The sequence below is a fragment of the Cuculus canorus genome, chromosome 5 (assembly GCF_017976375.1).
Source record: "Cuculus canorus isolate bCucCan1 chromosome 5, bCucCan1.pri, whole genome shotgun sequence".
Lineage (NCBI taxonomy): Eukaryota > Metazoa > Chordata > Aves > Cuculiformes > Cuculidae > Cuculus > Cuculus canorus.
The window spans coordinates 64,150,305-64,165,714 of NC_071405.1; the positions used below are offsets into that span (position 1 = coordinate 64,150,305).

Genomic DNA, 15,410 nt, shown 5'->3' on the forward strand with positions numbered 1-15,410 from the left:
ACTAAGTTTTCAGATGGGTTTGGGCTTGGGTATTTTTCCTTTTTCACTAGTACAAAACTAGAATTTGGTGAGCAAAAATATGAGTTTTTCTATCAAGTTTTATGTTTTTACACACTTTTTTCTTTTAAATTTAGAAAGTCAGGCCTTTATAAAGATAAGTATGCTTTAACATGCCTAAAGCAAGACAAACTAAAGGTAGGGCAAGTCTCTGAACATTGTGAGCTTGGCTGATTGTGGGGTGCAGAAGAATATATTTCTTGTTCTGAAGGTTTCAAAGGGTGTTCAGGTCATTACTTCAGGCATATTACACAGTGGAATCAGTGGAAGTTCAGGAATATGAAAGCATTGAATGCAGAGGTGACATCACTTCCCAAACCAAATTACTTACCATATTCTGTTCAAATATGTGGTTTCTTACACAAATTAAATTCATCATGCATCAATTTTACTGACGTCAGGAATATCCCAGAAATGGCTACTCTAGATTTGTTTACGTGACACACTTTCAGTTCAGTTCTGAGGTGCCTCACTTCACTGCCTTAACTCCTGTGGTTCTTCAGTCCCATCCTTGGTTGGGTGGTGGTAGAGTGTTATTGCACTACTTCAGCTGTCCGAAGCTTACTGGGTGGATTAAATATCTCCTTGTATTTAAGAATCTGGCCAGTGGTGAGTGCTGTAAACAGAAAGCCTTTTTACATTAAAGTACCGATTAAGCTTAATAGGGGAAATAAACGTTGGAAAGCAGTCTACCTTCTCCACAGCCATCCTCTCCTGCATAAAAGGTAGAAGCTGGCCTGTTTTGTAAGGCACTGCAGCTGGTCCTGAAGTGTGTTAGAATAGCTTCCAGCAGCAACTGCTCTACTCCTGGACAAAAGGATCCTATTGCTTCTTCCCAGTATGTTTGATCCTTTGGCCCCAGCAATAGCCCATATGGCAAAACAAATGTGCGCTGCCGGAATCTGGAGGCGGGAGCTTAACAATTAACATTTCAGGCATTGTTACTTAACAGCCTGAAGTGCTTAGCAAGTTATAGCATATCTTACTCACTTCCTTTCTTCTTATTCATTTTCCTTGCGTGTTGACAATAAATCAGTATACCTGCACAAGAAATGTCCTCATAAAACGCATCATATAAGCTGCTAATAAATTATTATAGAGCAGCTCATGTCTGTAACAACCCCAGAAAAACCATTACTATTTTAGGAACTCTGTCAAAGAATCAGTGATTTGACATCGACTTCGTATTATTTTGAAGTATAGGGATAAAAGAACGTAACTCACTGAATCCTGAGTTCAGAATACAATATAAATACACCTACTTAGAGTTCACCAAACTGGAAATTTCTTAGTAAAACTTTTTGAGCAATGTTTGCACAATAGAAAGTGGAACACCTTTTCTCGCAAGTGTGCCACAATGAGTAGTTTCCTGTAACAACTGAAGATTTCCATTGAAGAAATCTGTTTGAAAACAGGAATCTCGTGAGGAAAAAAAAATAAAAAGCAAAATAGTTTTCCACAGGGAAGACCCACCAGTCAAATGAACAGCTTTCCCATATTCCGACAAGTTTCTGAGAATTTTAGCAAAAGGTAAAATGAAGATTACTTACTGGAATTTTGCAGTGATGAAAGCGTTGCACATTTATAATAAGATATTACAAAAAAATAATAAAACTTAAAATAAATTAATCAAAATAAAAGCAAACCTGGGAAAGAGAATAATGTGCAGGAAAGGATGGCACTCCAGAAAAAGCTACTTTCACTACTATGTGTATTACCAGGACGGAAGAGCAGGGAAGCTTACTTTGAGGATCAGCACGTTTCCACGCTGTTGGTATCAGCAGAAGGCAAGGTCAGTGACCTTAGAGCCCTACCGATGGCTGTTTTCCTGCTGTACTTAGCATTCTTCACCCAGTAAAAAGTATTCCCCTAGTCACTGAATGCCACAGGGATACCACCTACAGTACTTTGGCATTTCGACTCACTTTCTAGTCACAAAATCTAGAGCTTTCCATGGAAGTTTATTTTGCTTAGTCAAACTCTAAGAGTTTTCATGTATGGTTATTTTCTTTGACTTAAAAGTTTGCTTAAAAACAGCTGTGAAAAAAGTGTGAATAGCATTTTCTCCTAAGGTATGAGTAGCATTTGCTCTTAAGGTTTCACCAATAATCCAAAATAGAAGAGAACAATTTTATCTTTATTATAACACTGCTTGGAGGTACACATAGTTAGAGATGAAAGACTATTTCTCTCTGAGAGGTCAGAGTGCATTTTAAAGGAAAAATACCTTTCTGAAAGCTGCTAATCTTTATTTGTGTAGCAGTAAAAAACCTCTTTTTTGCTCTTTCTCTATAGTTAAGCATAAAAGGGCATTGCAGAGAGTGAGATTAATGGATAATTTTCAAGTACATTTAAAAAATGCATTTGAAAATTCTTTGGCAGATATTCTAATTGTTTTCTGTAGAGAAGAATTTGTGCAATCTGACTAGAATATTTGTCTTATGAGAAATTAAAATGTGCTTAAGGGGACCAAATAGATAGACGTTTTCTTAAATCATAAACACTGTTTGATATATACAATAGTTCTAAGACTCAATGGCAAACTCTTTTTCCTACTGAGGTTTTACTGTGAGATCAAAGCATTGAAATCTGCAGTATAGCTTCTCTGTCACTGATATTAGCTTTAAAGGAACATATAGCAACATTTCATCTTTCTGTAGTACATCTTAACGGAATTTCTTGAAGAGCAGAGAAAAAATATTTTTTAAAGTCATTATCAAAGCTTAGTTTTCATCGACGCTCGAGGGTTTGTTTACGTACTTTGTCTACCGCAGTGTTTTCAGTTCAGGGTATTTGAGTTGATGTGGAGGGCTGTGAGCAGGCTGATGGATTCAGCAGCTGCAAATTACAGGATCAGCTGTTTGGAATACTGAGTGAAGTGGGCAGTTGGCCGCCAAATGGATACAAACCCTGCAGCCTAAGAAATTCCGCAGTCAGTGCTCCAGGGTAGCCTGCGAGAGGATGACAAAATCTTTACAATGAAAATGTGTGAAATAAATGTCTAGTTGATGTTTGATTCAATGTCTAGTTGATGTTTGAGATCGATGACTACAAAATGTTATTTTGGAGACGGTGTTTTTTAAAAATCAGGCTATAATACCTTCCAGTAGGAAACTACATAGTGATAAAAGGGGGAAGAATTTCCATGCTATATATATATTATTGCACTGACCTGGAACTATGCATATTTAGAAACAGATGCCAATAGATAAATGCTATTTCCTTATTACTTAAAAGTACGTGGTATATTTTATTTACCTGTCACTTCTGGTAAGAGCAACTGGCACTTGTGACAGCATTTAGGTACTATCTTGTGATACCGCTGTTCTTTATTTATAAATACAAAGTGTTAAAAATGGCACATGACAATGTTCTGCTCTTTTTGCTCAATCTAATGCTACATCACCTATAGGGAGTCAGGAAGAATGAGAACAATGAGGCCATGTTTTACCAGGCCTTGAGCCTCAGCAAAATCAGGAACTTGTATAACATGACATTTTTGTGCTGTATTCCGGGAGGTGGTCGAGTCGCCTTCCCTGGAGATGTTTAAGGAACGGGTGGATGAAGTGCTGAGGGACATGGTTTAGGGAGTGTTAGGAATGGTTGGACTCGATGATCCAGTGGGTCCTTTCCAACCTGGTGATTCTGTGATTTGAACTGCACTAGTTACAGAAAATTATTAAGTTGACAGCTGTGCTAGACACAAGTATTTCGTTTCGTGGAATTATATGTAAATCTAGACATCAGGTACAGGAGTAAGAAAATGTTGTCTTAGATAATGCCAACTGGATTTTACATTATATTGTCTTCTCTCAATATGCTGGGTTTTGCCACGCAAGGGTAAAGAAAAGATGCAAGGAAATAGGCTGCAGCTTTATTAATGCTCCTTCACTAAGGACGAATGAGCATTAACTTATACGGTGAAAGTGAGCATTTCCTCATAATGGTGTTCTCTCAACAAAGGGTTGGCATTAGCCTTTACACAGCTATTCTATCCTCTGCACAGCCTTCACCTTCCCATCATCATGCTTCCTATCTTATGGCCATACAGTCTTTCTAAAATCTAAATCCTGTAAGAGCTGGTGTTTTATTTCTCTCTGACTGAGATGGTAGTCTTATATGTTAAGATCAGAGGATGTCACCTTCACGGGAACATGGACGAAGTCAGTCTTAGGTCGTCCCCATGTTACCGAAACTGTCAAAAGTGGTTACTTACCTTGTTAGGACATAAAGCTTTTGGCTGCCACTACGCTGGCAGTAGTCTGTAACTACTTCAGACTTTGACTTTTGAGGAAAATGAGCAACTTATAACAAGCCATATGAAAATTAACAGCATAAGTCCTCGGATGTGTGCTTATTTCAAACCTCTGTTGGTGCTGGGATTTGCATTTTGGCATAAAATTTTCTGTGTTGTTGTGGAAAGTTTGTCTACATCAGCAATTTGAGATGCTTTGATAGCTGATGTAACAGTCACACGAGAGCTTGTTTGAAGCATGGGCCTGAACTCGATTTAGAGTACTATCTAGATTTGTTATCCAATATTTTCAGTACATTCTCTGACAATTTTGGAGAGACACTTGATCATTGTTAGTACTTTCTAGTACAGCTTTGTGTTTTCAGCCTCTCAGAGAATTCTTATGTCAATCGAATTCAGCATGTAACTGTATTCATGTTGGAAAATAATGAAAACTTGTTTTGCAGGTTGGCACAAACCAGAGCTCATTCACATGAGTAGTCAAACTGAAATATATTAAGTATTTTTCTATAGATTTAGTCTAATTCATGAAATCACAATTACTGGACAACAGCCTATTGTTTAGTGTCTGAAATGGAAATTAAACTGCTTTATGGCCAAGAGCAAAACCACACGAACAACATTGGAGAAGTGAATACAAATGCAGTCAAAGTAATTCATTAAAAATATTCTTCTAACACATTTGAAACATAGAAATACAGCTGTGCTTATCAGTCAAGTGTCAGCTGTAGTCCGATAAAAGGATAACAATAAAATTTTCCAAAGCTTGGAAAAGATTTTGCTGAATTTCACCTTTGTCTGTGTGTCTGTACAATTGGATTAGCACACTAATCTGCTCACTACCGCATCCATTTTCTCACCTGAAATTGTGTGGATATTTGAAGCCCTGAGCCCTTGCAACCCTATGCATTTCCAAGCAAGGCTGTTTTGTGCTTGCAAAGGTAGATGCTGGTTGTCACTACAAAGGGACTGACGATAGAGGGGAAGAGCTATTAAAATATGCTATTAAGTCACTTTTAATTATATGCCACAGATATGGGGAAAAAAAAAAAAAAGTTCTATAATCCAGCGCTTCTTTTTATTCCAGTATTTTAATCACATTTCCTTACTTGTTTATAACATGCTTTTTACACATAGTTTTCAAGCAGAATTATTACAAAACAGTTGTATATGCCCAGTTGTATATGCCTAACTGTTCTTTAGTCTTGCGCTGGCTGACTTTATTCTTTTGCAAAGAAAACTAAGATTAGATTGTAAAAATTTTACACTATATATGGGGCAGTTTAGAAATGTGCAACATTAATTGTTAAATTTGGAGGATACCATCCTACCAAAACCTTAGTTTCATAACCTGGTAACTGACGTTTTCTTTCCTGCCTTCTTAATACAACTGTTCACAGCTTCTTTCCTCTCCCTTTTTCTCCACCAATCTTCTGTTCAATTTTGAGTCCAGAGCAAGACTATGCAAAATTTAGCACTCTCACATTGCAGCAATCAGCAAAGATCTCAGAAATACTTTAGCCACTTTGAGTCTATCCTAGGCTTTTGCCGTGCTTGGCTATAGAGACTAGATTAAAAGCTAAATTCTCCCCAAAATAATTTTGTCTATGATGGCACAGATCACATTCTTCGCATTTGAGGGGCGGGGATGCCCAAAGAGGGAGACTGCTTGTGGCACTTTCACTGCTGTTGCTGTCTTCTAGGATGTCACTTTACAGTGTTAGTTTTCTGCTTCTGATTCATGTGATCTTGTTGTGCCATCCTTCTTTATTGTATGATGTCTCTGCACTTACTGAGCAGTCCTGCCAAACAGGACAGCTGCTGCTTCAGTTGCTGTAGCATTGCCATAAATAAAATGAAAAAAAAAAACCCACCCAAACCAAAATGATCTATTAATTACATTATCTTTCCTGTCTGAAATAATCTATGCTGCATTTAATAAAAAATAGATGAAAAGTAGAGCTGATCCATGAAAGGACCATGCCTGTAGCTAATTATCTACTTCATTTTTCCGTTACAGGATATTTGTGAAGATATATCTGATCACGTTGAACAAATTCATGCTCTACTAGAGACTGAGTTTTCCCTGAAGCTTCTGTCTTACTCTGTCAATGTGATAGTCGATATCCATACAGTACAACTACTCTGGCACCAGCTACGTGTTTCTGTTCTGGTTCTGAGAGAGCGTATTCTCCAGGGACTACAAGACGCCAATGGAAACTACACCAGGCAGACTGATATTCTGCAAGCATTTTCTGAAGAGACCAAGGAGGTATAGTAACTAAATTCAGTTTTGAGTATTTCATTTGTATTTGAAGCAGTTCATCCCTGCTGCACATTTAAAATCACTAGGAAAACAATTTTAATGATGGCTTATTTATCTTCCAGATATTTTGCTGATTTTGTGTTTTTAAGTGTCTTCAGCTGATATTTGTTGTTACTTAACCAAAATAAAGCAAATTAAGGTAAACTCTCAGAATTGTCATGCTAGTGGCTAGCGACATTTCCTTCTGATGGAAATATTTTTCATACAGGGTTGGATACACTTACAGAGGTGCAACTAGCTGAAAGTCCTTGGTGTGATCACCCATAAATTCAAGGTTCATATTCAATTCAAAATTCAGTTTTTATGTGCAATGAATTGTTTAATGAAAAGCTTAGACATCACCTTCTTGCATACACAGACCTGAAGCTTACATGATGTTTTCCCAAAATCTTCTAGATTACGTCAAGTTTTCTTTAAAACAGAGAGTATGGACTTTAATTTCTTTGAGTCGCAATTCTGCAAAATGCCTCTAAAAAGTCTGAGAAACAATGATGCATGAATCATATGTTTTTTACTCTAACGGGGTATTAAATTCACATACATGTAAATGCTTTGTAAATAGGGATTTATTTGATAAAAATGCCTTTTCCTTTGAATTCACCATTACTAAATTAGCTTAGCTAGAAGGACACTACTGGCTCAATTTTATAACTGAAATAAAATGCACATTTTAATAATAATTAGTGGTTAATAGAAGATACCTTAGCATCTAGAGGATTCTTCATTTGCTGAAAGTCCTTAGATTAGGATAAAACACTTCTGTTAGGATTAGACACATTTACAAAAGGAGACCGCTAGATCTGCAGTGAGATTCTGTGGCCTCTGTTACAGAGGAAGTCAGAAGTCTCCTAAGCATATCCTGAATTTCATATCACTCAAGTTTAAAGAGAATGTGCATATTTCTCTGCTCCCTGTTGGGTTTTGTCTTTGGCACAACGAGTGGGTAGTCCTGAAATCAATACTCAGATATGTCCAGGCCCACCTTCCACACCCCCTCTTCTGGATATATACGTACCCGATGCTTCAGATTCAGTTTCTGCTTTGCTGGTAAAAATTCTTTGGCAAGTCTGAAGGAAATCCACATTTCTCTGAATATCCAGACTGGTGAATTAGAGTGAAGTCATCATTTTATGACATGAGCGTAGTGATTTCAAAAGGAAGGGCAGATTCAGACACTAGGAAACAGGAAATATCCCATCTGGATCTGATTACAACTGCTGTAAAAAACATCCCTCCAGTACAGGGGAGGACCGACTGGAGAAGGATAGATTATTTCTCAGCGGGGAAAAAACATGTTGCCAGATAGGCTTATGTGGTAATAAAAAAGACAAAATATCCTGACAGGAATCTTTTTTTCCACTCCAAATAAAACATAAATAATATTTGATAAAATTAATGGCTAGCAATAGCAGAGACGTGATTTAAGTATTACATTTCTGCTCTATTGCTTGAATAGGTTCCCAGAAATTGCTCTGCAGTTTTTAACCTTCAGCTATTCATTCAAGCTTTTCATCAGGTATAGTGGTAGAGGCTTTATTTGATGAAAATAATTAAAGAAATAAAATGTAATGTAAAGTCAATTTTATCTATTCTTATCTACCTTTGTTTCAGTGCTTCCCCCATATCATTTCCTAGACAGGACTAATACATGCCTCATGTTGCAAGTATTATCTATTAGGGAATTTAATGCACATGTGAATAGTGAGAATAATCGAGCAAACCTAGAAACTTTTGCCCTCACAGATAACTCTTCCTTAGAGAAACATTCTCCTACTTTTCAATACTCCTTGGGGATTACAAACCAGTAATCACAGCTTGTTTTTTTTAACGAAGGTTGAGGAGCCATGCAGTTTGAAATGAACAGAAAGAGACTTTCAAACAACAAAGACTTCTATTTTAGAATTCACTACCATAGGACAATTAGAAGGTGAAAGAAGTTCAAAAAATAGATTTGAAAATTAAGCGAAGACAGGCAGAATCATAACCTCCAGATGAGGAAGCCCCTGTGCTGATCATTCGTAGAAGCTGGGAGTGCGGCTGGGACTGCTGTGTGTGGAAGGGCCATGTATGTACACACATGCCTGTAGCTCAGATAGCAGAAAATGCTCAGAACTGATGCAGAGGCAGACACTGGGCTAGACAGAAATTTTATCTGAACCAGTACAGCAAATGTTATGCTATTCTGTAGTCCAAGAAACTATCATTTCACAAACTGTTTGGCTCCCTCCTCACGTCAGCTGTGTTCTGCATAATAGCAAAGAGTGGCTTTGGCTGCCAATGTTAACCGAGGAGCTCCACGGGAGAAGTGACCTGCCAAGACTTCTCTCATGTTCAGTGAGAAAGTCTCATCTTGCTAATATTCAGTGCTCTCTCAGTTCACAGGCTGCATAGTTTATCACGCACAACTGTCCCGCCTGGGCTAAATCTGCGCTGGAGCTGTAACTCACATGAACGCTCATAAGTTAGCCTCAACCTAATGAATGAGGATAAAACTGGTTGTGTAGCTACCAAAACATGAAAGTGTACAGCACAGGCTGTACTGGCTTGGTTAGGAACCCAGCTCATTAACTGGGCAGGCAATAGCTGTGCTTTTGGCTATCTCAGCAGTGCCGTACTGAATCGGGTGCCAGCAGCAAAGAGCACCTTTTTAATGGCTTGGAGGAAACAGTGAGGCAAGCTGCAGTGATGAAGATGCCATTACAGGGCCATTTCTTCTTCAGGAATTACCCAGAGATACGTAAGGAGGGAAAAATGAGTTCTGTGCAGTCTGAGTTCTATCCATCTGAACCTAATCTGTGAATTTTAGTTCCAATTGATAAAGTCATGAAACATGGAAAGGATCAGTATAAGTCTCTCTTAAATACGCTAATCCTGATTCACTAATCCTGATGTTCTCAAACAACTGGTAAAGTCACGAAAGAAATATTTTACAAATTAAATTAGCTTATTTGATAGGGTAAAAAACCACAGTACTGTAGTGGTTTACATATAAATACAAGAAAGTATTAGACTACAGAACTTTACAGGAAGCATTACTATGTGAAAAGGGACATTTTTTTTATCTGAGGCATTCCTGTTGATAGCCATGCAAATAACTAAATGTCATATATTTCTGAAATAAAAACAATACTAAAAACACAGTAATACTGGCATTAAATAATGCTCCGCTGAAACACATATTTAAGAGGCTGCTTGGAAAATAACCAAGCAAGATGGTTTAATGCATGTGATTGTAAATTTTATTAATGTTAATAAACACATTTTTAAGAGATGAACGAATGGAGCTGATTACTCAGGAGAAATGAAGGCCGTTTAGGTTTTGAAAAGGTTTTGATTTATATGTGGTTTTACAGTTTCCAATCTTTTCGTGAGATTAAAGGGAAAATGCAGTTGTAACACCGATCATTATTTAGTCATTATTTTCTTTAATAAATGCAGCTGCAAAATATAAATTTGACAGTTTTATAGAAACTTCCTCTTTTAATTCCAGACTATTGAAAATGTACAATCTGTGGCATAGATTCTGCATCTGGATAGAATGAGCTAAATCAAGGATGCTTTCAGTGTCCGAAATTATGGTTGATAAATAACTTTCTAATCAATCTTTTGTATAAATAATAGAAGAGTTCAGGGCTCAAACATTATAAGTTTATGAAGATGGCAAACAATAGCCTTCTTTATTGAGACTGTTCTTGTTCAGACCAAAATCCAAGTACTTTATTGTGAGATGAAGAGATTGTGGGTTTATTGCACCTTCGTCTGGCATGATGCCTAAAGTCCTTAAACTATGGATTTAGGCAGCGTAGTGAGACAAGCTGCTCCAGAGAACAATTCAGACAGGAACCTATTGTGGAGATGCAAGAGTTTGCTTTAAAATCTACTATGAAAACCAAACATGGGTATAAGGACTAGTATACCGATTTAGGCACCTAAAATTAAAATCCTGGAACATGAGTTTCTGCCCTTTATGATGTCTTTTCTTAAGAAGCTTCTGTAAGCATTTGGGTTAATGTTGTCTTCTTTATTTTTAATTCTGCTTTTCAGTTTATTTTGTCCAATTGACATGCTCTGCTAATTTATCTTGATCTAGATAGTTTCATGGAGTTACTTAAGATTTACACCAGTGTAAACAGAAACTGTTTCAGAATTATTTGATCCTGTGTTCAAGTTTCAAATTCTGTGCTGGGATCTGGAAATATTGAGGCCCGCCTAGGTGTCAGAACATGAAAATTTTCTGTGATTGTTATATATTGGGCTGCTTTTGGATCTTAATGTAGTCAGATATTTTCAATGTCCTTCAAGTAAGTCACCAAAATATTTATAAACACTAATTTTCCTTGATCTGTTTTCTGTTTGTGCTCCAAATATCCAGCAGATAAATCCTCAGTTGATAAAGCTTCAAAAAAGTGAAATGTAGTTAGCAAACCTTATCTCATTAATATGGGAAGAAATGTCTGACATTGCTATTTGATGCTTGAAAAAAAACGTTCTAGCAATCAACTGAAAGATCACAGTGCAAAATTAATTTCTGAGAACATAAGATCAACAAGTGGCTGAAACACTCAGCAGTCCCAAAGATACACTCTCCCCTGCTTGAGGTAGTTACCACGGGAAATTCTGTGAGTCTGTTTCATGGAATTTCTGAGTCCACCTGGCATAGTAAGTAGAACTAAGAGCAGAATTCAAGGAGGAAAACACCAATAAACAAAATGAAGTTTTTAAATTCCCAAATACCTTAGAATGATTTGCTTATCTACGAGGTAAAGCAAAATCAGGCAGGTCAGTGACGAATGCTTTTCTGAAAAGTAGGGAGTGAAACATAGAAACTGATTGTTACATTTTGTGTGCTGTATGTGAAAATTATTCTTCTAAAAGGAAGTACCATTTCTTTGTCTATTTCAGGACCGTCTTGACTCTTTAACTGAAGTTGATGATTCTGGACAGTTAACCATCAAATGTTCTCAAAATTACTTGTCACTGGATTGTGGTATTACTGCATTTGAACTATCTGACTACAGTCCTAGTGAGGATTTGCTAGGTGTTCTGGATGATATGACCTCCAGCCAAGGGAAAGCAAAATCATTTGAATCCTGGAATTACAGTGAGATGGAAAAGGACTTTCCAGGACTTATCAGAAGTGTGGGTTTACTTGCAGTAGCAACTGATTCCATTGCTTCCCAGTGTAATGAAGCACTAAATGAGAAAGAAACCCATGTACCTCATTCAGGAGAAGATGGAGAAGAAATCAAAGACAGGAAAGCACCACAAGAGCTGTCCCCTTGTGTGAACTCCTCTCTTTCTAAAGGACCTTGCTCTGAAGATGGTGTTTCACCGACTGACAGCAAACCAGTTTCCACATTAAAGAAACCAGAATGCAATCTTCCCCAGCACACCAGTGAAAAAATCAAACATTCTCACTGTGAAAACTCTACACCTAAGAGATCCATAAGAGACTGCTTTAACTATAATGAAGACTCCCCTACACAGCCTACATTGCCAAAAAGAGGTCTATTTCTGAAAGATGATGTGTTTAAAGACTATGTGGAAGCCCATGATTTAAAAAGGCAAATATCTCAGATAGTTAAAAATGAAATGAGCAGAAGTACACCATCATTGTTAGATCCACCAGACAGGTCCAAGCTTTGCCTAGCTTTACAGTCACCCTACGCTAACAGCCCATCTGCAGTTAGTCAGTCATACGATTGCTTAAATACAATAGGTGACAGAAATCTTGAATACACAACAAAGAATCACTTTAAGGACAGTCCCTTATGTCTAGGGAAATCTAACTTCTATAACCGTAAAGAAAAATCAAAGCACAAGAAGTCTCATGATGCACCAGAGAAAGTGAAAGCTAGCAGAACACCTGGAGGTACAAGTAAAACGGCTTCACCAATACAAGTGAAAAAAAGAGGACGTTCTTCTCTACAAAATGGAATTACTTCTCGTAACTGTCAGTCTCTGGATGAGACAGAAACAGATTCTTCTGTATCATCAGATTCTTGTAACCAGATAGACCCAAATGGGCAATCACAAGGTAAAACTGAGCCTTTTATTTCACCAACACGAAGCCGAAAGAGTGCTTCCTCAGCTGGTTCTGAGCATACCAACTCATCACCTCTTCTACTCAGAAGAAAAAGTAAAAAAAGCTTCTCATCATCACCAAGCTATACTCAAAAAAACAGTAAAGATGGTGAGGTCTGGTATGGATCTGATGAATATTTAGCACTTCCTTCACATCTCAAACAAACTGAAGTATTAGCTTTAAAACTAGAAAATTTGACAAAGTTATTGCCCCAAAAGCCCAGAAGAGGAACCATTCAAAACATCGATGACTGGGAGCTGTCAGAAATGAACTCAGATTCAGAAATGTATCCAACGTACCAGACAAAAAAGCACAAAAAAATGGGTAGAATTTCACCAAGCTCTTCAAGTGACATAGTATCCTCCTTAGGTGACAGTATTGAATCTGGGCCTCTCAGTGATATTCTCTCTGATGAAGATCTTTCTATGCCTGTATCTTGCATTAAAAAATATACTGAAGAAAAGACAGAACGGACTGCTGTCACCCAGCCCACTGAGAATGAGACTTCTGCCTCAAATAAATCAGCTTTAATTCATCAACTGATGCAAGATATACAACATCAAGAGAATTATGAAGCCATATGGGAAAAAATTGAGGTAAGCGATAACCCTGTGTTGTGCTGTGTTCTTGTTAAGCCTATATACAGAGATGGAGCTATGGGCAGGGGTGGTGTTGCTTTCTTGTTTTCTTTTAATGATGAAAATGTTCTCATCTAGTGGCTGCTAGAAGTAGAGAACAGTAGTAATCGTTATAATTATAAATAGACTGCAATTAATTTTAACTGACTACACAAAATTTGCTTACATTATTTTACTTACACCATTGCTTTTAAACTTGGCAAAACATTATTTATCAATAGAGCTTCTCTTTGCCAAGACCAGGTACATGATAAGATATTTTTTGCATTAAGCGAAAGATAAACATTGGAAAAGCAGGGATCTTTGTTGTATTTGACAGTAGTTATACTTAATGTAATCTGCTTATTTTCTTTATAAAAAAGGAATTGCTTTAGTCCAAGAGTAAAGGGATAATTTTCTTGATTCCTGTCATACCACATATAATATAAAGTAGAAACATTTGCAGCAGTCAACACTATGGGAGACCTTTTCAAGGAAAAAGATAAACTGCAAGGAGAGATGAATTTCAATGAATCATCAAATAAGGACATAGCCATCTCAATAGTATAACTATGAGCTTACATTCTTGCTAAATTTTTATTTCAATTTTCTGATGAGTTTGTCTTCCTGGCCATTGTAGAAAAGAGCTCTCCTATTCAGAACATTTAATGTTCATCTTCAATACAGTTCAGTAAAATGGCTGTTGAAGTTCCATCTCTACGAGATTCCCAAATCTTTAAAATTCATGAAACATACATTAAAGAGTGATCTTTGCATCTCATTGCTAAACCTGGTATCTGCATTATCTTCTGTGCTATCAAGCTCCATAAGAAAATAGCTTTGTAACTTAAGTAAATACTTCTTAGAAAGCATGATTTCTATAACTTTTGAAGACAATGGAAGTACTATGCCTAGTTGAGAAGTAGTTGAGCTAGAGATGTATGAGTTTAAAGACAAAGTAGAAAACACAGAAAGAGAAACATCTTCTTAAACAAAAGAGGGAGCAGCAGGTATCAGCCTTGAAACAGAGAGTTCTATCGGGCAGCGCTTAATGCTTCAAGTTGTTCACTCTATCCTGACGGCTGGGGTTCATCTTCCGGATTCTGATGAAAGATCTGTCTTCAGAAAATGCAAGCTGTTTCTGTGCTTAAGTTTCTGCAGTGTTGAATATTAGCCTAGATGAAGCTGACAGATATAGATATATTCCTTCATTCTTTGCAAGCAACAAATCCCATCAAAGCTACTTGTGAATAGGTAAGATGATGTCTTTCAAATGACTGCCTTTTTAAGGAATGGAATCGCTGAGTGTCTAGGGACTAGCATCAAGAAGCAGGCGGCAGAGAAACTTTCTGCATTGCTCTCTCAAATCATCATGCTTATTTTTCTCAAAGATTTTGAAAAGGTAATTCACTTTTGAGGGGTCATCTGTCTTTGTGTGATTCCCTGTAGCCGGGATGGAAGAATAATAACCAGCTGTAACAACTGTCTGCAGCTGTAAACACGTGCTTCCTATCCATACCTATCCTCTGCTCACCTCCTCTGGAGAGTGTGTTGAGCTCCTGACAGCAATTAAAGGTAGTTAGCTGTCCTCTGGCCAGAGTAAACCCTTCCAGCTAACGGTTACAGCTGCCACTCTTGTCCTTGAGGAACGTTGCTACTGCTGATGCTGCTTTTTCTACAATTTCTCAGTGTTCCTGGTTATGATGAATGTTTGCAAAACGTTGATCATGGAGTTTGCAAACAATCTTAAGCATGTTGTGGTTAGAGGCTCAGAGTAGAAAAAGGGCTTTAAACAGAAAGAAGAGCAGATGCACAGAGCACTGCTAGGAAGAGAGAGAGTGATCTATGCCCTTAAAAGCAGCACACAAGAAGGTGTCATATTATTTCATCCAGAAATGCATACACTATCTAAACCGATTGACTTAAAAATGTACTTCCTGAATGGTGAATGAAAAGAATCTAGAGATAAGTTTTGAAATATTTTACAAAGCAATTATAATATTATTATATTTTAAAGAAATATAAGGTTTTCTCAAGGTGTTTATTTACCTATTTTTTTCCATTGCTGCT

The 15,410-nt window shown here is 37.2% G+C and overlaps 1 protein-coding gene across 5 annotated transcripts in view; it reads left to right on the plus strand.

The window, feature by feature from the left end:
• The window catches only part of AKAP6 (A-kinase anchoring protein 6), a 273,822-nt gene that overhangs the window by 81,574 nt on the left and 176,838 nt on the right, over positions 1-15,410 (plus strand). For all 5 annotated transcript variants that reach the window (XM_054067984.1, XM_054067987.1, XM_054067986.1 and 2 more), the window contains exons 3-4: positions 6,333-6,584; positions 11,541-13,319. In XM_054067984.1, coding sequence (XP_053923959.1) covers positions 6,333-6,584; positions 11,541-13,319 — 2,031 coding nt within the window. The remainder of the gene's footprint in view (positions 1-6,332; positions 6,585-11,540; positions 13,320-15,410) is intronic.